The sequence below is a fragment of the Rhinatrema bivittatum genome, chromosome 5 (genome assembly GCF_901001135.1).
Source record: "Rhinatrema bivittatum chromosome 5, aRhiBiv1.1, whole genome shotgun sequence".
Taxonomy (NCBI): Eukaryota; Metazoa; Chordata; class Amphibia; order Gymnophiona; family Rhinatrematidae; genus Rhinatrema; species Rhinatrema bivittatum.
In genome coordinates this window covers 309650669-309671114 of record NC_042619.1, presented here as the reverse complement: position 1 = coordinate 309671114, position 20446 = coordinate 309650669, and the positions used below count along the sequence as shown (strand labels likewise).

The 20446-nt window shown below is 49.6% G+C and overlaps 1 protein-coding gene across 1 annotated transcript in view; it reads right to left on the bottom strand.

Moving 5' to 3' along the window:
* Nucleotides 1-20446, bottom strand: part of FER1L5 (fer-1 like family member 5) — a 495517-nt gene that overhangs the window by 95304 nt on the left and 379767 nt on the right. The window contains exon 50 of the mRNA XM_029603280.1: nucleotides 16064-16219. Within this exon, the coding sequence (XP_029459140.1) occupies nucleotides 16064-16219 (156 nt within the window). The remainder of the gene's footprint in view (nucleotides 1-16063; nucleotides 16220-20446) is intronic.

The following is a 20446-nucleotide window of genomic DNA, read 5'->3' as shown; positions in this document are numbered from 1 at the left end:
TTTGTCAAGGGAATCCCCTGCGGGGATTCTCCTCCTCCGCGGCCTGAGTGCTGCTGCCGAGCCTTCTTCTCGGCAGGGAGCCGCCAACACTGCCTCCGGCCTTCCTCCTTGCTTCTCAGCATTGCTGCAGGCCTTGGCTCCGCCCCCTGTGCTCCAGGGCTCCCTCTAGGGGCTGGCCGCCCGGCTTTTCTCTTCTTATAAACGGACAGCACAGGAAGTTCCTCTTCAGCCGTCCCAGATGACGTCTTCAGGGCTCTTCCTGCTCCTGCCCTATAAAAAGGCGCTGCTTCATTCCTTCAGTGCCTTCAGATGGCGTAACACCCTCCAGGATCAACATCCTCCAGAGAGTTCCATCCTCGGAGTTCCACTGTTCCAACGTGGTTATCTTCAAGCTCCTGTCCAGAAGACTTCGTCTTCAAGTCTTCTCTATTTGTGATGTCTTCTTCGTGATGTCTTCATCCAACGTTCAGGTCTTCCCTGTCGTCAACCTTCCTTGAGATATGTTCCAGTCTCAGGCTTTCCTTCCACAAGCCTTGGGATCCCTCGTCTATTCGTAGATGTCTCTGATCTCCGATGTCTCAATGTCCTGACGTCCTGTAGTCTGCCTGTTCTGAGTCTCAGATGTCCTGGTGTCCCGACATCCTTCATCCAGATGTTCGTCCGTCTTCTTCTTCTACAAAGACTTCCTGATCCTATCCTAAGCAGAGGCCCATTCCTGCTGTCGTCCATCTCTTCAGATGTCTAGGTTCCCTGATGTCAAGATGGCTTCTCTGAGATACTGCCCTCTCTCTCTTCACTACACCTCTTTATCCTGGAGAACACGTCAGCAGATCTTGGCGTTCCCCGGACTCCAATCAGTCTATGCTTGATAGATTGGAATCTCTCTGTTGGATTTTGCCCGACTCCTCTCCGTCTGGTGCTTCTCCCGTTCCTAGCATGGTCTGCGACCAGCCTCCAGGTTGTGTAGGGCGCGCAGTGGACAAGGTGGTCCGCGACTAGTCCTTGGGCTGTGTAGAGTGCCTTGAGGGATAGCACTCCCTAACTTCAAGAGCCTCGTCTCTCCTCTACTCCAAGAGCCTTGTCTCTTCCTCGTACCCAAGAGTGTCCCTCTACATCATCAAGAGTCTCATCTCGTCTTCGTCTTCAAGAGTACACCTCTTCTTCATCCATGTCCAGGAGTCCTCATCTAGTCCAAGTTCCAGGAATCCTCTTCTTCTATGAAATCTGACTCTTAGCTCTCCAGACCAGGAGCCCCTGTCCCAGTTCCATTCTTCATGAGTTCGAACTGTGTCCAAGCTTGCACTTGCTTTCCTATCCTCGGAGTATCTTGGGGCTCCTCTCTGAGTTATCTCATGGACCAGGGGCTCACACTCACACAGGAGCAAGCGATCACGCCTTTACATCCTTCCTAGGGCTTTCCCGCACACATTCACCACGGAATATGTAGCCACAAGGCGTGACCGCAACAAACGCCCTCCCACCAAAAGCCTGTATGGGTTCAACAAAATCTGTGCTTCTTCATAGACCATACTGCAAAAACAGACAGACAGATCGAGCGGACTCTCCCAATACACTTTGTTAATCAAGGGCGGGACGCTGGACTGATCTGTGGTACTACAGGAATGAAAATTAGCAGGTAAGGACCAATTTTCCTTTCCCTGTATGTACCCAGATCAGTCCAGACTCTGGGATATACCAAAGCTTCCCTAAGTAGGGTGGGACTGGGAGTGTCCCGCTCGCAGCACACTTGTGCCACAGTTTCCAGCCCCTGGGGACTAGATATCTAAGCGATAATGTTGTGAGGCGGCCCGTGGCTAGAGCCATGAGCCACCTCTTACCTTCGCGACTCGGAGGCTGCAGAAGCCGGGGCCTTCCCCACGGCAGGAGTTGCTCCTGGACTGCCCAAATGACTCTTCTTCTTCGCGTCTGGAGTCGTCGACGCCGTGGATCCTTACGGCCCGGCTGCCATCTTGCCGGCACGGCAGGAGCTGTGCTGGGGTTCCGGCAGCAGGAAGCTGCTCCTCAGCCTGCCTCAGTGGCAGGACGCTGCCACTCCATGTCGGGGCCTGCCTACGGCCCTTCTCTGGCTTCCCCTGCTCCTCTGCTACAGCGACATCATGGCCGCAGTCCAGTGTCCTGCCCAGCTTTCTCCTAGGGGCGGGACTGCATCTTCTCTGGAGATTTAAAGAGCCCATGGCCTGATCCACTCCGGGCCCCACCTGTAAGCTCCTCCCAGGGAGTTGTCTCCTTAGCCCTACAAAAGGGCTCGGTAGTCAGTCTACCTTCGCCTTGGAATCAGGTCATTCCTCCGCAAGGACATGGGTCACTCCTGCCTGATGGCTGCTCACCTCGAATCATCTTCTCTGCTGACCATTTCCGGAGTACCGTTATGTCCGTTGGCTCCTTCCCAGGTGGCGGGGGCACCAGTCCTGCAGGACCTTCATTGAGCACCTTCGTCAGGTCGTCACTCTTATGTCTCCTGTTCCAGCGTCTCCTGCTCCAGCATCTCCTGGGTCTCCTGTTCCAGCATCTTCCATTCCTTTGTCTCTCCATCTCTGCTAGTACCCTCCGGACTGATCTCAAGGTACTGACCATTGCTTCTCCAGACCTAGTCTGTTTGCTGCCCGGATCCGACCCCTGCCTGTTCTCTGACTACTCCTGAACGCTGCCTGGAACTTGACCTCTACTTGACCTGACTTTGCCCAGATGGACCTCTGGTAACTGACCCCTGCCTTGGCTAAACATTCTGGACTGATCTCTGGCCTTTGACCCTTGCTATCCTTTTGGACTCTTTGCTGGCCTTCCGTGATCTCCAGCCTTCCTTCTTGGACAAGGACCATGCACCCTTGTTGTGGTGGGCACTCCTCTGAACTTTCTCTTCTGAGATCCTGTGAGGCCCACCTAAGGTCATCTCCATCTATGCTCCGCCTCCTGGGGCAGGTGCTCTCTGGGCCCGACCGGAGGGCCGTACCAATCCTGCACCAGGCCAAAGGTCCACCTCCAGTGCAACAGATAATGTCTGGCAAACGTGTGCAATGACTTCCACATAGCCGCCCTACAGATCTCCTGAGGAGAAACTGACACTCTGCCTGAGAGAGAGTAGAATGCGCCCGGAGACCTTCCAGAATTGGGCGACCCTGACAAATATATGTGGAATTAATCATCTCTTTCAACCATCACACAATAATCACTTTGGACACCTTATGCCCTTTCTTGGCACCGCTCCACAACACAAAAAGGTGATCTGACATGCAGAAATTATTTGTGACCTCTAAGTATCTCAGTAAGGCTCATTTGACGTCCAGGCGACACAAATCTCTTGTGTGTGCTGCTGCCGGATTTAAGTTTGAGAAGGATGGGAGCTCCACCGACTGATTAATGCGAAAGGAGGACACCACTTTGAGTAAGAAAGAAGGCACAATCTGCAAGGAAATCCTCTCGTCCGAGATTCTCAAAAAGGGCTCCCTGAAAGAAAGAGCTTGAAGTTCGGAAATTCTGCGTGCCGAACAGATAGCCACCAAAAAGACCACTTTCAAAGCGAGATCCTTTATAGTCGCCCACCGCAGAGGCTTGAAGGGGGGCGCAGAGAGGCTCCGCAAGACCACATTAAGGTTCCAAGTCAGGCACGGCTGTCGAATGGAAGGGCGCAGATGTTTCATGCCTCGAAGAAAACGGACAATGTCCGAATGCAGCGAAAGCGATGCACCACAAACCTTGCCTTGGAAGCAACCTAGTGCCGTCACCTGAACCTTAAGCGAATTAAAGGACAGCCCTTTTGCCAAACCATTTTGAAAGAAGGCCAAAATATGGCGCATAGACACTCTTCTGGGGTCCACTGTCCATCTGGAACACCAGGAATCAAAAATGCTTCACACCTTTGCGTAGGATAGAGAGGTAGAAGGCTTTCTAGATTGGAAGAGCATAGCAATGACCACGTCTGAATAACCTCTTTCCTTCAGATGCTGCCTTTCAAAATCAAGCAGCGAGACAGAATCGATCTGCCTGATCAAAACAAACTGGTCCCTGATGCAGTAGGTTCGGCAGATGGGTGAGCCAAAGAGGACCGTCCACTGCTAGGATGATCAAGTCTGCAAACCATGGATGCCGTGGCTACTCCGGCACCACCAGAATCACTGGGCCCGGATGAACCTCTATTCTCCAGAGAAGTTTGCCCACCAGAGGCCAGGGAGGAAACACATACAGCAGGATGTCCATCGGCCATGGTAGGACCAAGGCATCTACTCCCTCTGCTCCTCTTTCTCTCTCACTGACTGAAGAAACACGGAGCCTTGGCATTTTGGAAGATCGCCATTAAGTCCAAGCATGGGGTCCCCTTCTGACGACACACGAGGGTCATCGCCTCCTCGGACAGCTCCTATTCCCCAGGGTCCAACTGCTGGCGACTTAGAAAATCCACTTGCACATTGTCTGAGCCCGCTAAATGTGAAGCTGCCAGATGCTCCAGATGCTGCTCTGCCCACTTCACCAGAAGCCAAGCCTCCTGAGCCAAGGAATGACTATTGGTGACACCGCTGTTGCATTGTCTGACAAGATCCTCATTTACCAGCCCCTCACCAAGGGAAGAAACTCTAGCAGGGCCAGACATACCACCCTGGTCTCTAGTCAATTGATAGACCAGGAAGCCTCCTCCAGGGACCAACAGCCCTGTACCGACTGATGCTGACATACCGCTCCCCAGTTGAATAGACTGGCATTGATAGTAATGACTGTCCAGATTGGAACATTGAGGTCCACACCGCGACTCAATTTGTCCCGGTGGAGCCACCATGAGAGACTGGACTGTACAGGCTCTGGTGGAGAGATAGCTGATAACGCTCCAACATTGAGTCCCAGCAAGACAGTAAGGCTGATTGCAGAGGTCTCATGTGAGCAAAAGCCCAGGGCACCAACTCCAAGGTAGATCCATAGACCCGTGCACTTGTAAATAATTCCAGATTCTGGAAACACGTTTGGCTAACAACTCCCGAACCTGAGCCTGAAGCTTGGCAATGCACTGCTCGGTAAGGAATACTGTCCCCGTCTTCGTGTCAAAAAGTGCCCCCAGGAATTCCAGACTCTGGGAAGGATCCAGATGACTCTTGGCTAAATTGATGATCCACCCTAGTGATTGGAGACGATTGAGGACCAAATCCACCGCTGTCCGGCACAGAGATTCTGACTTTGCTCGAATCAACCAGTCGTCCAGATAGGGATGAACTAGAACACCCTCCCTTTGGAAAGCCACAGCGATCATGACCATTTCCTTGGTGAAAGTCCTGGGCACTGTAGCTAGACCAAAGGGAAGAGCGCAGAACTGAAAGTGATCACCCAGAATCATGAACCTCAGATACCATTGGTGATCCGATCAGATTCCGATGTGTAGGTAAGCTTTGGTTAAATTCAGAGAGGGCAGAAACTCCCCTTTGTGGACTGCTGCAATTACGGATTGCAGCATCTCCATCCAGAACCACAGAACCTTCTTTAAGTCCAGGACTGGGCGGAACATGCCTTCCTTATTTGGAACGATTAAGTAAATGGAGTAGCGTCCGGATCCTCGTTTGTCTGGAGGGATGGGGACCATGGTTCCCAATTGATGCAGACGGCTGATGATGGTCCTCACCGCGAGTTCCTTGTGCCAATAGGAGCAGGGGGACATGAGAAATCGGTCTCTGAGAGGCCGAGCAAACTCTAAAGCGTAACCATGCCTTATTACACTTAAGACCCACTGGTCTGACGTGATCTTGGTCCACTCCTCGTAAAAGAGAGATAGGCATCCTCCTATGTGCGGAACTGAAGAATGGACCAGCCTTGCCTCATTGAGAGGACTTGGCGCCATTGTTTCCCTGGGAAGATCCATCTCTGCTGAGTCTACAACCTCGAAAGGACTGAGACCAAAACGGTTGTCGAGCAGAAACTTGTCTCAGAACCGGACCCGAGGGTCTGGGCCCCCAGAATCTTCAATTCCTCTTGAAACGGCAATGAGAAGATTGGAAACTCTTGCCTTTCAGCCTGTCCTCAGGCAATTTATGGACCTTATTATCCCCCAGAGACTTGATCATTTCCTCAAGATCCTTGCCGAAGAGTAACTTTCCCTTAAAAGGCAAAGATCCCAACTGCGCCTTGGAGGAAGCATCAGCTGACCAATTTCTCAACCATAGGAGGCGCCTGGCCGACACCACCAACATCATAGTCCGAGAAGAGGTCCTGAGGAGGTCTATAAGACATCAGCACTGTACGCCACGACGGCCTCCAGCCATTTTGACTGGAGGGCCTCAGCCTCTGATAAAGACTTGTTACCTTACAGCTCTGAACCCAGCGAAGACTAGCTCGCAGCATGAAACTGCCACACATGGAGGCCCGAGCGCCAATCGTGGAAACCTCAAAGATCTTCTTGAGGTATACCTCCAGTTTTCTATCCTGAAGATCCTTTAAAGCCGCTGCTCCAGTGACCGGAATGGTGGTTTTCTTGGTGACTGCAGAAACTGCAGCATCCACCTTGGGAACCTTGAGCAGGTCGAGCGCCTCCTTGGGCAACAGATACAATCTGTCCATTGCCTGCTGACCTTCAAACCGGTATCTGGAATATACCACTCCTGGAATAGAAGAGCACTGACCAAACTATGGAATGGGAAGGGCTTTGTAGGACTCCGGAGGACAATCATTACCGGGTCTACCATCCCCAGATTGGAATCCTGTGGCTGAAACTCAATACCCAACTCCTCCAACACTGCTGAAATAAGTAGGCTCAGCTCCTCCTTATGGAATAAACGGACTACCTTAGAGTCATCACCCTCGAGGGACATACCCTGCAAGAGGGACAGATCAGGATCCTGTGGACCAACCCCAGGCCTGGACTCTTGGGAATCCGCTTCCTGGGCCCCTTCAGTCTCAAGGCGGTTGAGGAAGAATCCATGGGGGCTGTGGGCACCACAGCCCTCAGGAGCTGCCGGACCCTAGGGTCCCCCATGGCCACAGAGGTCCTGGACTTTTTTGCGGGCCTCCCCGGGGCCTCCTTAGATGCACCCCGACACGCAGCCTTCCTGGCCTTAAAGGCCTTATGGAACAGGAGCACAAACTCAGAAGAAAATGAGGAAGATGAATCCGAATCCCGGGGGTCCTCATCACTGCCAGGAGAGCCCCCAGCCCCCTGACGACCTCCCCCAGAGGCCTGGGGCTTCGGAAACAATGGGAAAGGGCGATCTGAATTCCCCTCTGTGGCTCACACTGACGACATATGGCTGCCGTTCCCACACTTAGTGGGAACGGGTCCTCCAAGGCTGGCGGTACTGAAGGGCGCTTCCCCAAGACACGTGAGACACCACCCGTGTCACCTGCGGTTCTCCCTGATGACACCTTCCCCCTGGGGAGGCATCGGGAGCAAAGGCCGGAGCAGGAAAGACGCAACCGCGCATCCTCGCAGTAAGAACAGGCCACCCAACGCAGCATCCACAAGCGAGCCCAGGACTCCCCCCGGTTGAGCGCCACATGGGAGAGAGGCCGAAGAAGGCAAGGGGGAGAAGAAAATAAAAGCTCTGACGTTGGGTGCTAGAAGATGGGGCTGAAGAAAGGCAAAAACGCACTGTCCCGAAGGAAAAAAACAAACCTCTCACTGTAGTTTTTTTTTTCTTGGCATACGTTAACAAGCATTAACAGACAAATGAGAAAGGAGAAAAGGGTACCTTCCTTAAAAGAGCAGCAGCAGGATCCTGAAGAGGCGACAGGTTGTGACAATCCTACAGGGTGAGTGATTCGGGTCCTCTAGGTATCAGCTTTGTCCGGCCAGGGATCCGAGCAACACAGGATCCCCGAACCCCTGCTCTCAAGCCTCACACACCAGAAGGGATGATCCCACCGGGGTCTAACTTCCTTCTGGGAGGTGCAGACAGAAGCCTATGTGCCCTTTCTGATTTTTTTTTTTGTTAGTCAGACTGCAGGTTTTGCACCTCCACCATCTGCTGGAGTCAGAGAAATACCGAGGGACTGCAGGAGGCACCTCATCTTAAATGGCAGTATCGGTAAAACTTTCTCTGTCTCCATCTGCTGGAAGGGAGGCAAAACCCAGGAGTCTGGACTGATCTGGGTACGTACGTACAGGGAACAGTATTTTTTTTTTATTATTTCTACTGCTATTCACAACCTGCTTATTTGCAGATGATACAGATAGTATACGTCTGGGTACTTCAGCCTTAATCACATCCTCTCTACTGAGATATGATAACTTCTCTGTTTTGCAAGTTTTGCAAGATACCTCCATGCAAACCACGCACTTCTGGCTTTCTCCCATGGTTTAATTTAAAAACTGTTCTATCTCCTTTTTTACATTTTCGTGCCAGCAGCCAGATTCCAATCTGGTTAAGGTGTTGCCCATTCTGTCGGAATATGCTTTCCCTTTCCCAGAATGTTGCCCATTTCCTAACAAATCTAAAGCCCTCTTCCCTGTACCATTGTCTCATCCATGCACTCAGACTCTGGAGCTTAGTTTGCCTCTGGGGTCCTATACATGGAATGGGGAGCATTTTTGAGAATGCAACCCTGGAGGTCTGGATTTCAATTTCCTACCTAAAATCCTAAATTTAGCTTCCAAAACCTCCCTTCTGCATCTTCCTATATTGTTGGAAACCACATGTACTATGACAGCTGGCTCCTTCTCAGCACTCTCTAAAATCTTATATAGGTGATGCTTGAGGTCTGCTACCTTCGTGCCTGGCAGGCAAGTTACCAAGCAATCCTCATGCTCACCAGCCACCCAGCTATCTAATTTCCTAATGATCAAATTATACATTACAACAGCTATCCTAACCCTTCCCTCCTGGGCATAGACCCCTGGAGTCACAACCTTGGTACGAGAGGATAAGGCATCGCCTGGAGGGCAGGTCCTATCTACAGGATCACTTCCTGCCACACCAAGGTGATGGTCTCCTGCCAGGTGACCTTGCTATCCAAAGCAGCACAAGGGCTTCTAGACTGGAGCTGGAACTAGTCTAACATGTCCCTGAAGTTCTCCTCTAGCCACCTTTCTATCTGCGATGGTCTCCTGCCAGGTGACCTTCCTCTCCAAAGCAGCACAAGGGCTTCTAGACTGGAGCTGGAACTAGCCTAACATGTCCCTGAAGTTCTCCTCTAGCCACCTTTCTGTTTGCCTCAGCTCCTCCAGGTCTGCCACGCTGACTTCCAGAGACTGGATTCATTTTCTGAGACATGGTCTAAATGCAATTGTTTTCAGACCCCACAGAAAAGCCCTGACCATAAACTGGACACAATAGGATAAGCCCATAGGAGAAGGTCACATTGGGATAGCACTTTGATGTGTCGATACGTTTGATGACATTTTGACATTGGAATATGATAGGTGCTCTGAAAATCCATTAAAGACTCCTTGCAAAAGTGTTTTGTTTTACAAACTGACTGAACTACTTGAGAGCCACAAGAGATGATAGTCTTCCCAATCTTTTTAGCAACATAAAAAATGTAGGCTAGGTCCCCTGAAACTTTTCTTTTTGAGATGCTGGAATGATAGGCAGAATGTTTAACAGATGGCCTACTTCTCTCATGAGTAAGGACATTATTGCTTTTTCTTCAGAATTCTGGAAGCTTTGAGAAATAAATTTGGGAGTCTGCTGAAACTCTTTCTAATAATCCGGAATCCAATATTTAAAAAAAACCTTAGCCGGATAAGTCTGACTTATCTAGCGTGACGCTGCAGAATATCCGGCAACGGTCAGCAGGTGCCATTCAGCCAGATAAGTGATTTATTCAGCTAAGTTTTTAGCCAGATAACTCAGGGGCAGGGAATGGACAGATTGGGGATGAGTGAGTGAGCCAGAGTTATTCAGCTAACTCCAATATTCAAAGTTAGCTGGATAACTTATCCGGCTAACTCTGGTCATGCCACAGGACTGTCCTAAAGTTAACCGGATAAACTTAACTGGCTAACTTTAAAGATAAACTTTCAATTTCAACACCTACACTCCAAAGTAGGTATGAATAAATTTTCAATAAAGCTTAATCCTTTTAACAAAATGTATCTAAAAAAATATTTTTTAGGAAGAGCAGGTTTCATATAGAGTGTAGGTGTCCCCGCACCAATATCATGATGGTTATAATCATTAACCTCCTGCCACCTCCATATATGTGATTTTTTCAAAATGATTTTTTAAAAAATATTTTCTCTGTATAGTCCCAAAATTTCTGTGGCGTTAGGGTTGTAACCAGCACTGACTGCTCTCTAGGCGGAAACAAATGAAACCATTCAAGATGAAATTATGCTGATATTTAAGCGGGTACCTTCAAGTTTCTTTAGTGTTGGCTTTCTTGAATGATAACAATAAATAATAAATAAACCATCATGATATTGGTGCGGGGACACCTACACTCTATTTTAAACCTTCTGCTCTTCCTAAAAAATATTTTTTTAGATAAATTTTGTTAAAAGGATTAAGCTTTATTGAAAATGTATTCATACCTACTTTGGAGTGTAGGTGATGAAATTGAAAGTTTATCATTGAAAAACATTTTTTCAAAATGGATAGATGAAATTCAACAAAACATTGTTTCCACAGCGACAGAGCAATATTTTGTTCTTGATCAGTTTAACAATTGGGAGGATCGCTGTTTACAGTGGTGTTTATATATAGTTTAACTTTAAAGATAGCCAGGTATAGTCAGTGGCGCTGCCACATCACTGAATATCCTAGCTAAATTAGCCAGATTTTATCTGGCTAATCAGCCAAGCAGGAGACAGCAGAGTTGCTTACCTGTAACAGGTGTCCTCACATATGGGTGACATCATCAGATGGAGCCCAGCATGGAAAACATGTCAAAGTTTCTAGAAACTTTGACTGGCACACTGTCAAAGTTTCTAGAAACTTTGACAGGCACACTGAGTATGCCCAGCATGCCACTATCCATGCATCCATGCAGGGTCCCTTTTCAGTCTTGTAACATAGAATTACGAAAAAATAAAATAATAAACATAGAAGAAACCCAACTCCGTGAGTTGGCAGGAGGGTTTCGTAAGGACTAACATCCTGCTGTCTTAGGAGATCACCTGTTACAGGTAAGCAACTCTGCTTTCTCCTAGGACAAGCAGGATGGTAGTCCTCACACATGGGTGAATCCCTAGCTATGGGCTTTTCCCGAACACAAGCAGAACCAACAGGTACCAAATCAGATGCCAACGGGCACAACAACTCAGGTGCTGTTGGTAACAGCGGGAAACAGCCTGAACCTAAACAAAGGGCCCTAGGCAGGAAGAGCTGGGTTCTACAGCTGAAAGAGATGCCAGAGGACAGACTGGCCGAAGCTGCTATCACGTCAGTTATCCCTGACCAAACAGTAGTGGGTGGCAAAAGTGTGAAGGGAGCTCCACGTCACAGCCTTGCAGATCTCAGTCACGGGGTCCGCTATTAGGTGGGCCACCGAAGCTGCCATGGCTCTGGCAGAATGAGCTGCAGTCCCGCTTGCACATAGCAAAAGGAGATGCAATCCGCCAGCCAGTTAGACAGGGTTTGCTTGGCAACCGCACCTCCCAATCTGTTTTTATCAAATGAGATGAAGAGTTGCGTGGACTGTCTGTGGCCTGATGTCCACTCCAATTAAAAGGCCAAGGCTCTCTTGCAATCCAAGGTGTGCAGAGCATGTTCACCCTGGTGAGAATGAGGCCTGGGAAAAAAAAAGTGGGCAGGATGATTGACTGGTTCACATAGAAATCCGTCACCACCTTAGGTAGGAATTTAGGGTGCGTATGCAGAACCACCCTATCATGAAAGAACTTTGTGTATGGTGCGTACGTCACTAATCCCTGAAGCTCACTGACCCTGTGCGCCGAAGTGACTGTGACCAAAAATATGACTTTCCAGGTCAGGTACTTCAGGTCACAAGAGCTCAATGGCTCGAAAGGATCCTTCATGAGTTGCACCAACACCACATTAAGGTCCCAGGACACAGTAGGAGGACACAGAGGAGGCTTTAATTGAAGCAGGCTTCACATGAAATGCCCTACTAAGGGCTGCATAGAGATGGGCGAACCATCCACCTTCTGGTGGTAGGCCCCGGTGGCACTCAGGTTTACCCTGATGGAGTTGGTCTTCAAGCTACCATTGGACAGGTGTAGCAGATAATAAAGCAGTTTCGGTGTAGAACAGAAGAAAGGATCCAATCCGTGATGCTCACACAACAGGGCAAACCTCCTCCACTTCTGGTTATAAGACTTCCTAGTGGAAGGCTTCCTGGAAGCTACCAGGACCCGAGACACATCATCGGACAGGGCAAGGGGCTGCAGGATTAGCTTCTCAACATCCATGTTACGCTTGGGCTGTGTTCAGGTGTAGTGAACACCACCCAAAAGGGTGGCTCCAGGTGGAGAGAGACAGGGATGGCTGGAAACAGTGTCTGGGTCCCGGCTGGGTCAGGGCAGGCGGCAAGAAGCAGTGTAAAAGTCCAGGCTGGGTCAGGGCAGGCGGCAGGTAGCAGTGTCTGAGTCCAGGCTGGGTCAGGGCAGGCGGCAGGTAGCAGTGTCTGGGTCCAGGCTGGGTCAGGGCAGGCGGCAGGTAGCAGTGTCTGGGTCCAGGCTGGGTCAGGGCAGCTAGTAGAAAGACAAAGAGCCCGAAGGCCACACACACACGTACGGCAGAGCAGAGGGCCCGTAGGCCACACACGGACACAGGGCAGAGGGCCTGAAGGCAACACACGGACACACAGTAGAGCAGAGGCCCCTTAGGCCACACACGGGCACAGGGCAGAGAGCCCGAAGGCCTCACACACACACACGGCAGGGCAGAGGACCCGTAGGCCACACACGGACACACAGCAGAGCAGAGGGCCCATAGGCCACACACGGGCACAGGGCAGAGAGCCCGAAGGCCTCACACACACACACGGCAGGGCAGAGGGCCCGTAGGCCACACACACACACAGCAGAGCAGAGGGCCCGAAGGACCGCACGCACAGTAAGCAAGACAGGGCAGGGCAGGGCAGAAGGTCCGAAGACCATACACAGCACAAGGTAAGGCAAAGCAAGGTAGAAGGCCTGAAGGCACACACAGCGCAAGGCAAGGCAAAGCAAGGTAGAAGGCCCGAAGGCCGCGCAAGGCAAGGCAAGGAAGAAGGCCCGAAGGCCGCGCAAGGCAAGGCTAGGCAAAGCAAGGAAGAAGGCCCGAAGGCCGTGCAAGGCAAGGCTAGGCAAAGCAAGGAAGAAGGCCCGAAGGCCAGGCAAGGCTAGGCAAAGCAGGGTCCAAGGACCATACGCACAGCAAGCAAGGAAGAAAGGCTAGAGCAGGGAGCCCAGGCGAGCTCGATGCCGAAGCACTGAGGGAACTGTCAGGCAGGGTTATAAAGGGAAGACTAGAACATAGAGTGAACAAGGGAGATGGACTGGGTCTGTCAGGAGAGCCAGCTCTAGAGGGACCCCTGGTGGTGAGGCGGTTGCACAGCAGCCATAGACGTAACAATCCAGGCCATTAGAGACAATGCCCTGAGGTTGGGATGGTGCAGCCTGCCTTGATCCTGTGTGACAAGGTCCAGGGAGTTCCCCAGACCGATCGGTTCTCAGACAGAGAGATATCGCAGGAGCAGGAACCAGATCTGCCTCGGCCAATGAAGGACTATGAGGATCATTATTCCCTTGTCCTGCTTGAGCTTCAGGAAAGTCTTCAGCAGCAGCAGAAGCAGAGAATATGTGTATAGTAGGCCCCTGCCCCAATGGCGGGCAAAGGCATCTGTGGCTGGTTTGCCATCCCTCCTGTACAGGAAGAAGAATTGTTTCATCTTGCTGTTGTAGGGGAAGGCAAAGAGATCCACGTCTGGGGTTCCCCAGAGGCAGAAGATCCAGTCCGCCACCACCGGATTCAGGGACCACTCATGGGGTCGGAAGGCCCGACTAAAGTGGTCTGCCACCACATTCTCCATCCCCGTAAGGTACACGGCTTGGAGCAGAATGCCCTGAGACTGAGCCCATGGCCAAATCTGAACCACTTCCTGACACAGGAGAAATGAACCTGTACCTCCCTGTTTGTTGATGCACCACATTGCCACCTGGTTGTCGGTCTGGATCAGGACTACCTTGCCGGACAAGTGATCCCAGAATGCCCAAAGCATGTAATGACACTCGAACCAGGAAGTTGATCTGGCATTGAGCTTCCTGAGCAGACCACAGGATCTATGTGTGGAGGCCCTCCTCATGGGCACCCTACCCCAGGGTCAACACATTCGTGGTGAGTACAATCTGGGGAGGGGAAGACTGGAAAGGAACCCCCTGTTCCAAATTGGGCAGGCTCTCTCACCAAAACAAGGAGGTCTGGAGCAGTGGAATAATATGGATGTGCATGTGGAGGTCCTGGATAGCCCGCCACCACTAGGGCTGAAGGGTCCATTGAGCCCTGCACATATGCAAGTGAGCCAAGGTTGTAACATGGAAAGTGGCCACCATGTGACCCAAAAGGCAGAGCATGAGGTGGGCTGAGACCTGCTGGCTCCAGCAAACCAGACCTGCAAGGGATACCAGTGCAAGCACCTGATTACGGGGCAGATAGGCTCTGGCCTTAGCCATGTCCAGCCAGCGTCGATGAAGCTAAATGACAGGGTCATATGGGACTTTGGGTAGTTGATGACAAGCCTGAAGGACTCCAACACCTGAATGGTGAAGTGCAGAGATCTAAGTGCCCCCTCCTGGGTGGCGCTCTTGACCAGCCAGTCGTCCAAGTAGGGGAACACCTGCACCTCTATATGGTGGAGGTGTGCTCCCATCGCTGCCAGGCACTTGGTGAAGACACAGGGGGCCGAGACAAGGCCGAATGGCGACACCTTGTATTGGAAATGCCTCTCACCCACGACAAACCAAAGATACTTCATGTGGCTGGGGAAGATTTCAATGTGGGTGTATGCGTCCTTGAGATTGAGGGAGTAAAGCCAGTCCCCTCCTTGCAAGAAGAGAATCAGGGTGCCCAGAGAGACCATTTTGAACTTTTCTCTTTGTAGAAACTGGTTCATCATGCAATGCCCCCAGGCAGAGGATACAAACCTCATGCAGGTCCAAGAGGGACATGGTTTGTGGACACTGAGGGTATTGGCGAAAACCTAACAACGCCATAGCAAAAAATACCCGGCGAGCGGTTGGTGCCTTGCGGTCACCAAGAGTGAGAAACACCAGGAATCAACCACAGAGAAGGGAGAAAACTTACCGCACCTCCTACTGACTAACAGTAGGGAGAAGAGTGACCCCAGTGCAGAAAATTCGGAACCGACCAAGATTTATTGAAAAAATACTGAAGAAAAGAGCAGAGCTCCACAACTGCAAGATGATAGCTCCATGAAAAAGAAGAGTCTGAAGAGGGAACCTGCGTGGACACATGGATAGTGGCATGCTGGACATGCTCAGTGTGCCAGTGAAACTTTCTAGAAACAAACGTTTCTATCTCTTACAGCTATCTCTTGCAGTTTGCATTATGAGGCCCAAACAAGGGAGTGGCTCCAGTGGCTCCATCTGATGATGTCACCTATGTGTGAGGACTACCATACTGCTTGTCCTAGGAGAAAGAAAAGAACCCCTCTCCACACCATGGCCTTGGGCTCTCCCCTTGAATGGGAAGAGCCCCTGCAGGGCCCCACTCCCTACGGGAAGGTCCTCGGGTCAGCCAGCCTGCCAGCTGGCTACTCCAGACAATTAGATCTCTGGAGGTCCCTTTCACACGCCCCACCCTGAAAAGTGGGATGCTAACAATGTCCCACTTTTATACCTCCTGCTAAACTTTGGTCACCCAATCAGAAAACCCCACATATTTAAGGGAACATCCATTTTCCCCCAAATCACATTATCACATAAACAACAATTGCTTTCTCTATAAAATGGCCATTCTGTAGTCATTTTGAGATACTGCAGCAGAAAACAAGTAAAACAGTTATCCCTGATAAATGCAAGGTCTCCCCCACCTAGAACATATTGTGCTCTTAGAAACCAAAAGAGGGTTAATTTTGGGTGTCTCACCACATACAGATACATGGAGGGAGGGAGTGACACACAGACATCTAGAAACAGAAGGTGAAAATGGAAGAACACTCATATACCAACCATTCCATTCCTGTCTCTAGGCTGAAGATTAAGGCCACGGATGATATATACACGGATGAGACACTCCTGAGGTGCGCTCTCTGGGAGCTCCTTGAACTGGCGTGGAGGCCTTGGAACATCAGGATCCTCTGAGATGGGATAGATCCGAAAAGAACACTGAAAATGTGCAAATATCTAGTGAGATTCTTTGATCGTGACCTAGTGCCAAACTGCAATAATAGAGACATCACATCCATTCTCATCTCCCTCACTGTAGTACAGATATAGAAGGGACCTACAGTCATTGTTCCATTTCCCATGGTCCTTACTCCTGTATTCTGAATCCAGGCCCTTTTTGCTCTGCTCCACCTTGATCCCAGTGGTACTTGCCATCTATACCCACCCAAATGCCAGTTTCACTCTCCTCCCCCCATGACCCCCAGTTGGATCCCAGTGGTCCATGTTCTTTCCCCCATCTACATCCTAGAGAGGGTGAAGCTTGATACTGTCTCCAGCTGCCATTACCTCATGATTCAGCTCCACTTAGTGCTCTACAGATCTCAAGTCTATGGAGCTCCATGTATTTCAAACCATGGAACTAACCCACAAGACAGAAGGTCCTGAATTAGGATAAAGTGCCAGTCTTTCTGGGAGTGGGGTTGGAGATCAGCAGCCAAGAAGAGCCATCCCACAAGTTTTCAAATTGCTCCTGGAGCTGGCATAGACAGTGCAGAGAAGTTGGCAGCAGAGGACTCTGGTGACGGCACAGTGATTTGAGCTCAGTGGCCTAGTTCGTGACATGTGTAGCAGTTGAAGGCAGTGATCGTCTTACTTATGGGATAGCCTGGACAATTGCCCAGGGACCCACTCTGGGGGGGCAGGCCCAATGGTAGATGGGGTGATATACTATACAACCTACTGAAGAATCCATCAATTGCATCTGGGTTTCTCAATACGTGGTACGTAAGCCACAGGGAGGGGGAAATGTGGCAGCAGTGGTATTCCCCTCTCTTTTCTGGTGCACATTGCCCAGCTGTAGTGAGCAGTAAGAGTAGTAGTGGCATTCCTCTCCCTCTTCCAGCATACTTGCTCCATTAGTATTTATTTATTTATTATTTATTTATTTATTTATTTAAAGTCTCTTCTATACCGATGTCCGTTCGCACATCGCATCGGTTCACAATAAACAAGAACTTTTAGGTGGAGCCCTTACATAAAACAGAAAATATACAGTTAACTATAGGGTGGAGCCCTTACATATAACCAGAGAAACAAAAACCAGGGGAAGGGTCAAGGGTAGGGGAAGGGTCATGGGTGGAGGGAGCAATAACAATGATTTAAAAACTATAAGTTATATAAGATAACTAAAAACATGACTTAAAAAAAGTACAATGTACAAAATAAGGGACATAACGTATTCCGTATTCAAACCGCTTTCATAGTCGTAGATCGCAAATATACAATACAAATGATATTTATGTAATGGGGGGTGTCATGGGGTAGGCTTGCTGAAAGAGCCAGGTTTTCAGTTTTTTCTTGAAAATGGGTGTGTATGTCTCCAGGCGAATATCATGCGGTAAGGAGTTCCAAATGGTGGGGCCGGCTAGAGAGAAAGCTCTGCTTATGGTGGAGGAAAGTTTGAATGATTTGATGGACTGGGCACGTAGTGTTCCTTGTAGAGCTGGGCGTGTGGGTCTATTGGAAGTACGAGGAAGGAGTGGGGGGTTGATCCAATTGAGGTTGGAGTTTAGTAAACTTTTGTGGATGATGGAGAGTGCTTTATAAAGAATTCGTGAGTGTATTGGGAGCCAGTGTAGTTCGATAAGTATGGGAGTGATATGGTCCCTTTTTTTGGAATTTGACAGTATACGAGCGGCGGCATTTTGTAATAGTTGTAACGGCTTGGTGTGTGAGGCGGGGATGCCAAGGAGGAGTGCGTTACAGTAGTCTATTTTGGATAGAATAATAGACTGGAGTACTGTACGGAAATCCGTGAAATGCAGCAGGGGTTTGAGTTTTTTTTATTGTTTGTAGCTTAAAATAACATTCCTTTATGATGGAGTTAATGAATGATTTAAAAGTGAGATGATTATCAATAAGTACACCTAAATTGCGAACGTGGGCGGGGAAAGTGGTGGATGAGTGTGTAAGTGGAATGTCTGGAAGCGATTGTTTGTTGGATATTATTAAAAGTTCAGTCTTGTTAGGATTTACAGCTAGGTGCATGTCATTAGTAGTGAGCAAACAATCTCTGGTAGCAGGAGGAGGAGAGACGTAGGTGCAGAAGACACACCTGCTGCAAGATATGAGGTGTACTCAGGAGGTGGGACTGTTCCATGTGTCTGCTACCTTGTGCTTGCAAGCTCCTGCCAGCATTACCTCTTTCTCAGATCCCCCACCACCTCCTGCTGCCAGCCACTATTATTGCTTTGCCTCAGGGCTCCTGCTGCAGCCTCCTAATTGAGAGCTTTTGCCCCCCACCATGGTCTGCCTGCCTATCTGGCACTTGTGAACCCAATCAGCACTATAACCTGCTTGCCTAGGAGCCACCTTATGGCCACAGAAGCCAAGGCCTGCTTGTCCAGTAAGATTCCCGCATCTCCCATCTCGAAGCCAGAGTCTGCCCCCCTAGGATCTTTACCATCATCACTGCGGCCACTGAAGATTGGGTCTTCTGCCGGCCCCTTGTCCTCCAGCGCCACTGGAGCCACTCCCCCACAGCATGCTTGGGAGCTTCCACTGCCTGAGGGAAACTGGGAGACAGCCACAAATAGGTAACATTTTTTGTGTGGCAGAAGGTGTTGAATTGTAGCCTTCCACCTCCGATAAAAGCACTAACACCCTGATGATGATAGTATTTTTGTGGTGGTGGGGAGAGGAGATGCAGGAGGTGTTGTGCTGGAGCCCTCAAGTCCCTGTTTCTTTTTTTTTGGGGGGGGGGGGGAGCATTGGGAGTATTGTACTGGGGCCTCTGACCTCCCCCCCCCCCCCCCACACACACAAAATCATCACTACTATTAATGGTGGTGATATTGGAGGAGGTGGTGGCAAAAGGTGTCTTGTTTGGGCTTCACAATGCAAACTGCAAGAGATAGCTGATACCTAGCCTTCAGCGAATTAAGGATCAGTACCTTAGATAAACCTTCTTGTATAAAATCTAAAATGTAAGGAACTTCTGGGCTCAGTATGCTTATCTATACACCACTGCTCAAAGATTTGCCAAATTCTCACATAAGACACGGAAGTAGAATTCTTTCTGGCACTCCAAACTGTATTCACCACTTCTCAAGAATACCCTTTATTAATCATTATAGACCTTTCAAGGGCCAAGCCATAAAATAAAATTGACCCAGATCGTCATGAATTAATGGACCCTGGGTCAGAGGACCCTTGTGCTGGGGCAACTGCAATTGCATCCTTCTTAACAATCTTACAAGATTTGCATATCACGGGCACCCTGGCCAATCCAGAACCACAAGAATCACCAGATCTTGATGCTCTGAAATTCTTTGCAGAACTCTGCCCACTAGAGGTCATGGAGGAAAAAAGTATCACATCCCTCCAATGGCCACACTTGAATTAAGGAATCCAACCTGGATGACTGAAAAGCCAGTATACCCTTTCATTCTGTCTGGTCACCATCAGATCTATCATAAGCTTTCCCCACCTGGTACAATCTGACTGAACATCTCCTTGGACAGGGTTCATTCTCTGGGGTCTATGATATTATGGCTGAGAAAGTCCACTTGAACATTTTCTATTCCAGGAATGTGCGATGCTGAAATTGCACCTATGTTCATTTCTGCCCAACCTATTAACATTTCTATCTCTTCTATTACCTGAGAACTCCTGGTACCTCCCTAATGATTCACATATGCCACTGCCATAGCATTGTCTGATAAGATCCTGACTGCTTGGCCTCTGAGAAGAGGGGCAAAGCTTAGAAGAACCAAATGAATTGCCCTGGTTTCCAAATGATTGATAGACCACTTGGTCTCTTCTTCCAAGCATTTTCTTTGAGTCACTTGACCTAAAAAATGTGTTCCCAATCCTGAGAGACTGGCATCTGTCATCCCATTCACCCAGGATGGCATCTTGAGGGCCACTCCTTCCTCCAAATTCTTGCCATGACCAATCTTTGTGTTGAACAGAGCCCCCAGATATTCCAAGGAGCGAGAGGGAACTAAACTTCTTTTGGAAAAGTTCACTACCTATCCCAATTCCTGCAACAAATGGATTACCCTTTTGAATCAACCCATCATCAGTGTTCCCCAAACATTAGGCTGCCTTGACTGACCTGCAGGTGTGCCGAGATAAGAGCCGGGTATAAAGATGATGTACCCGCAATTTCCCGTTTTTTCCCCTTATTTATTTATTTATTTACAAGATTTTTATTCCGCTATT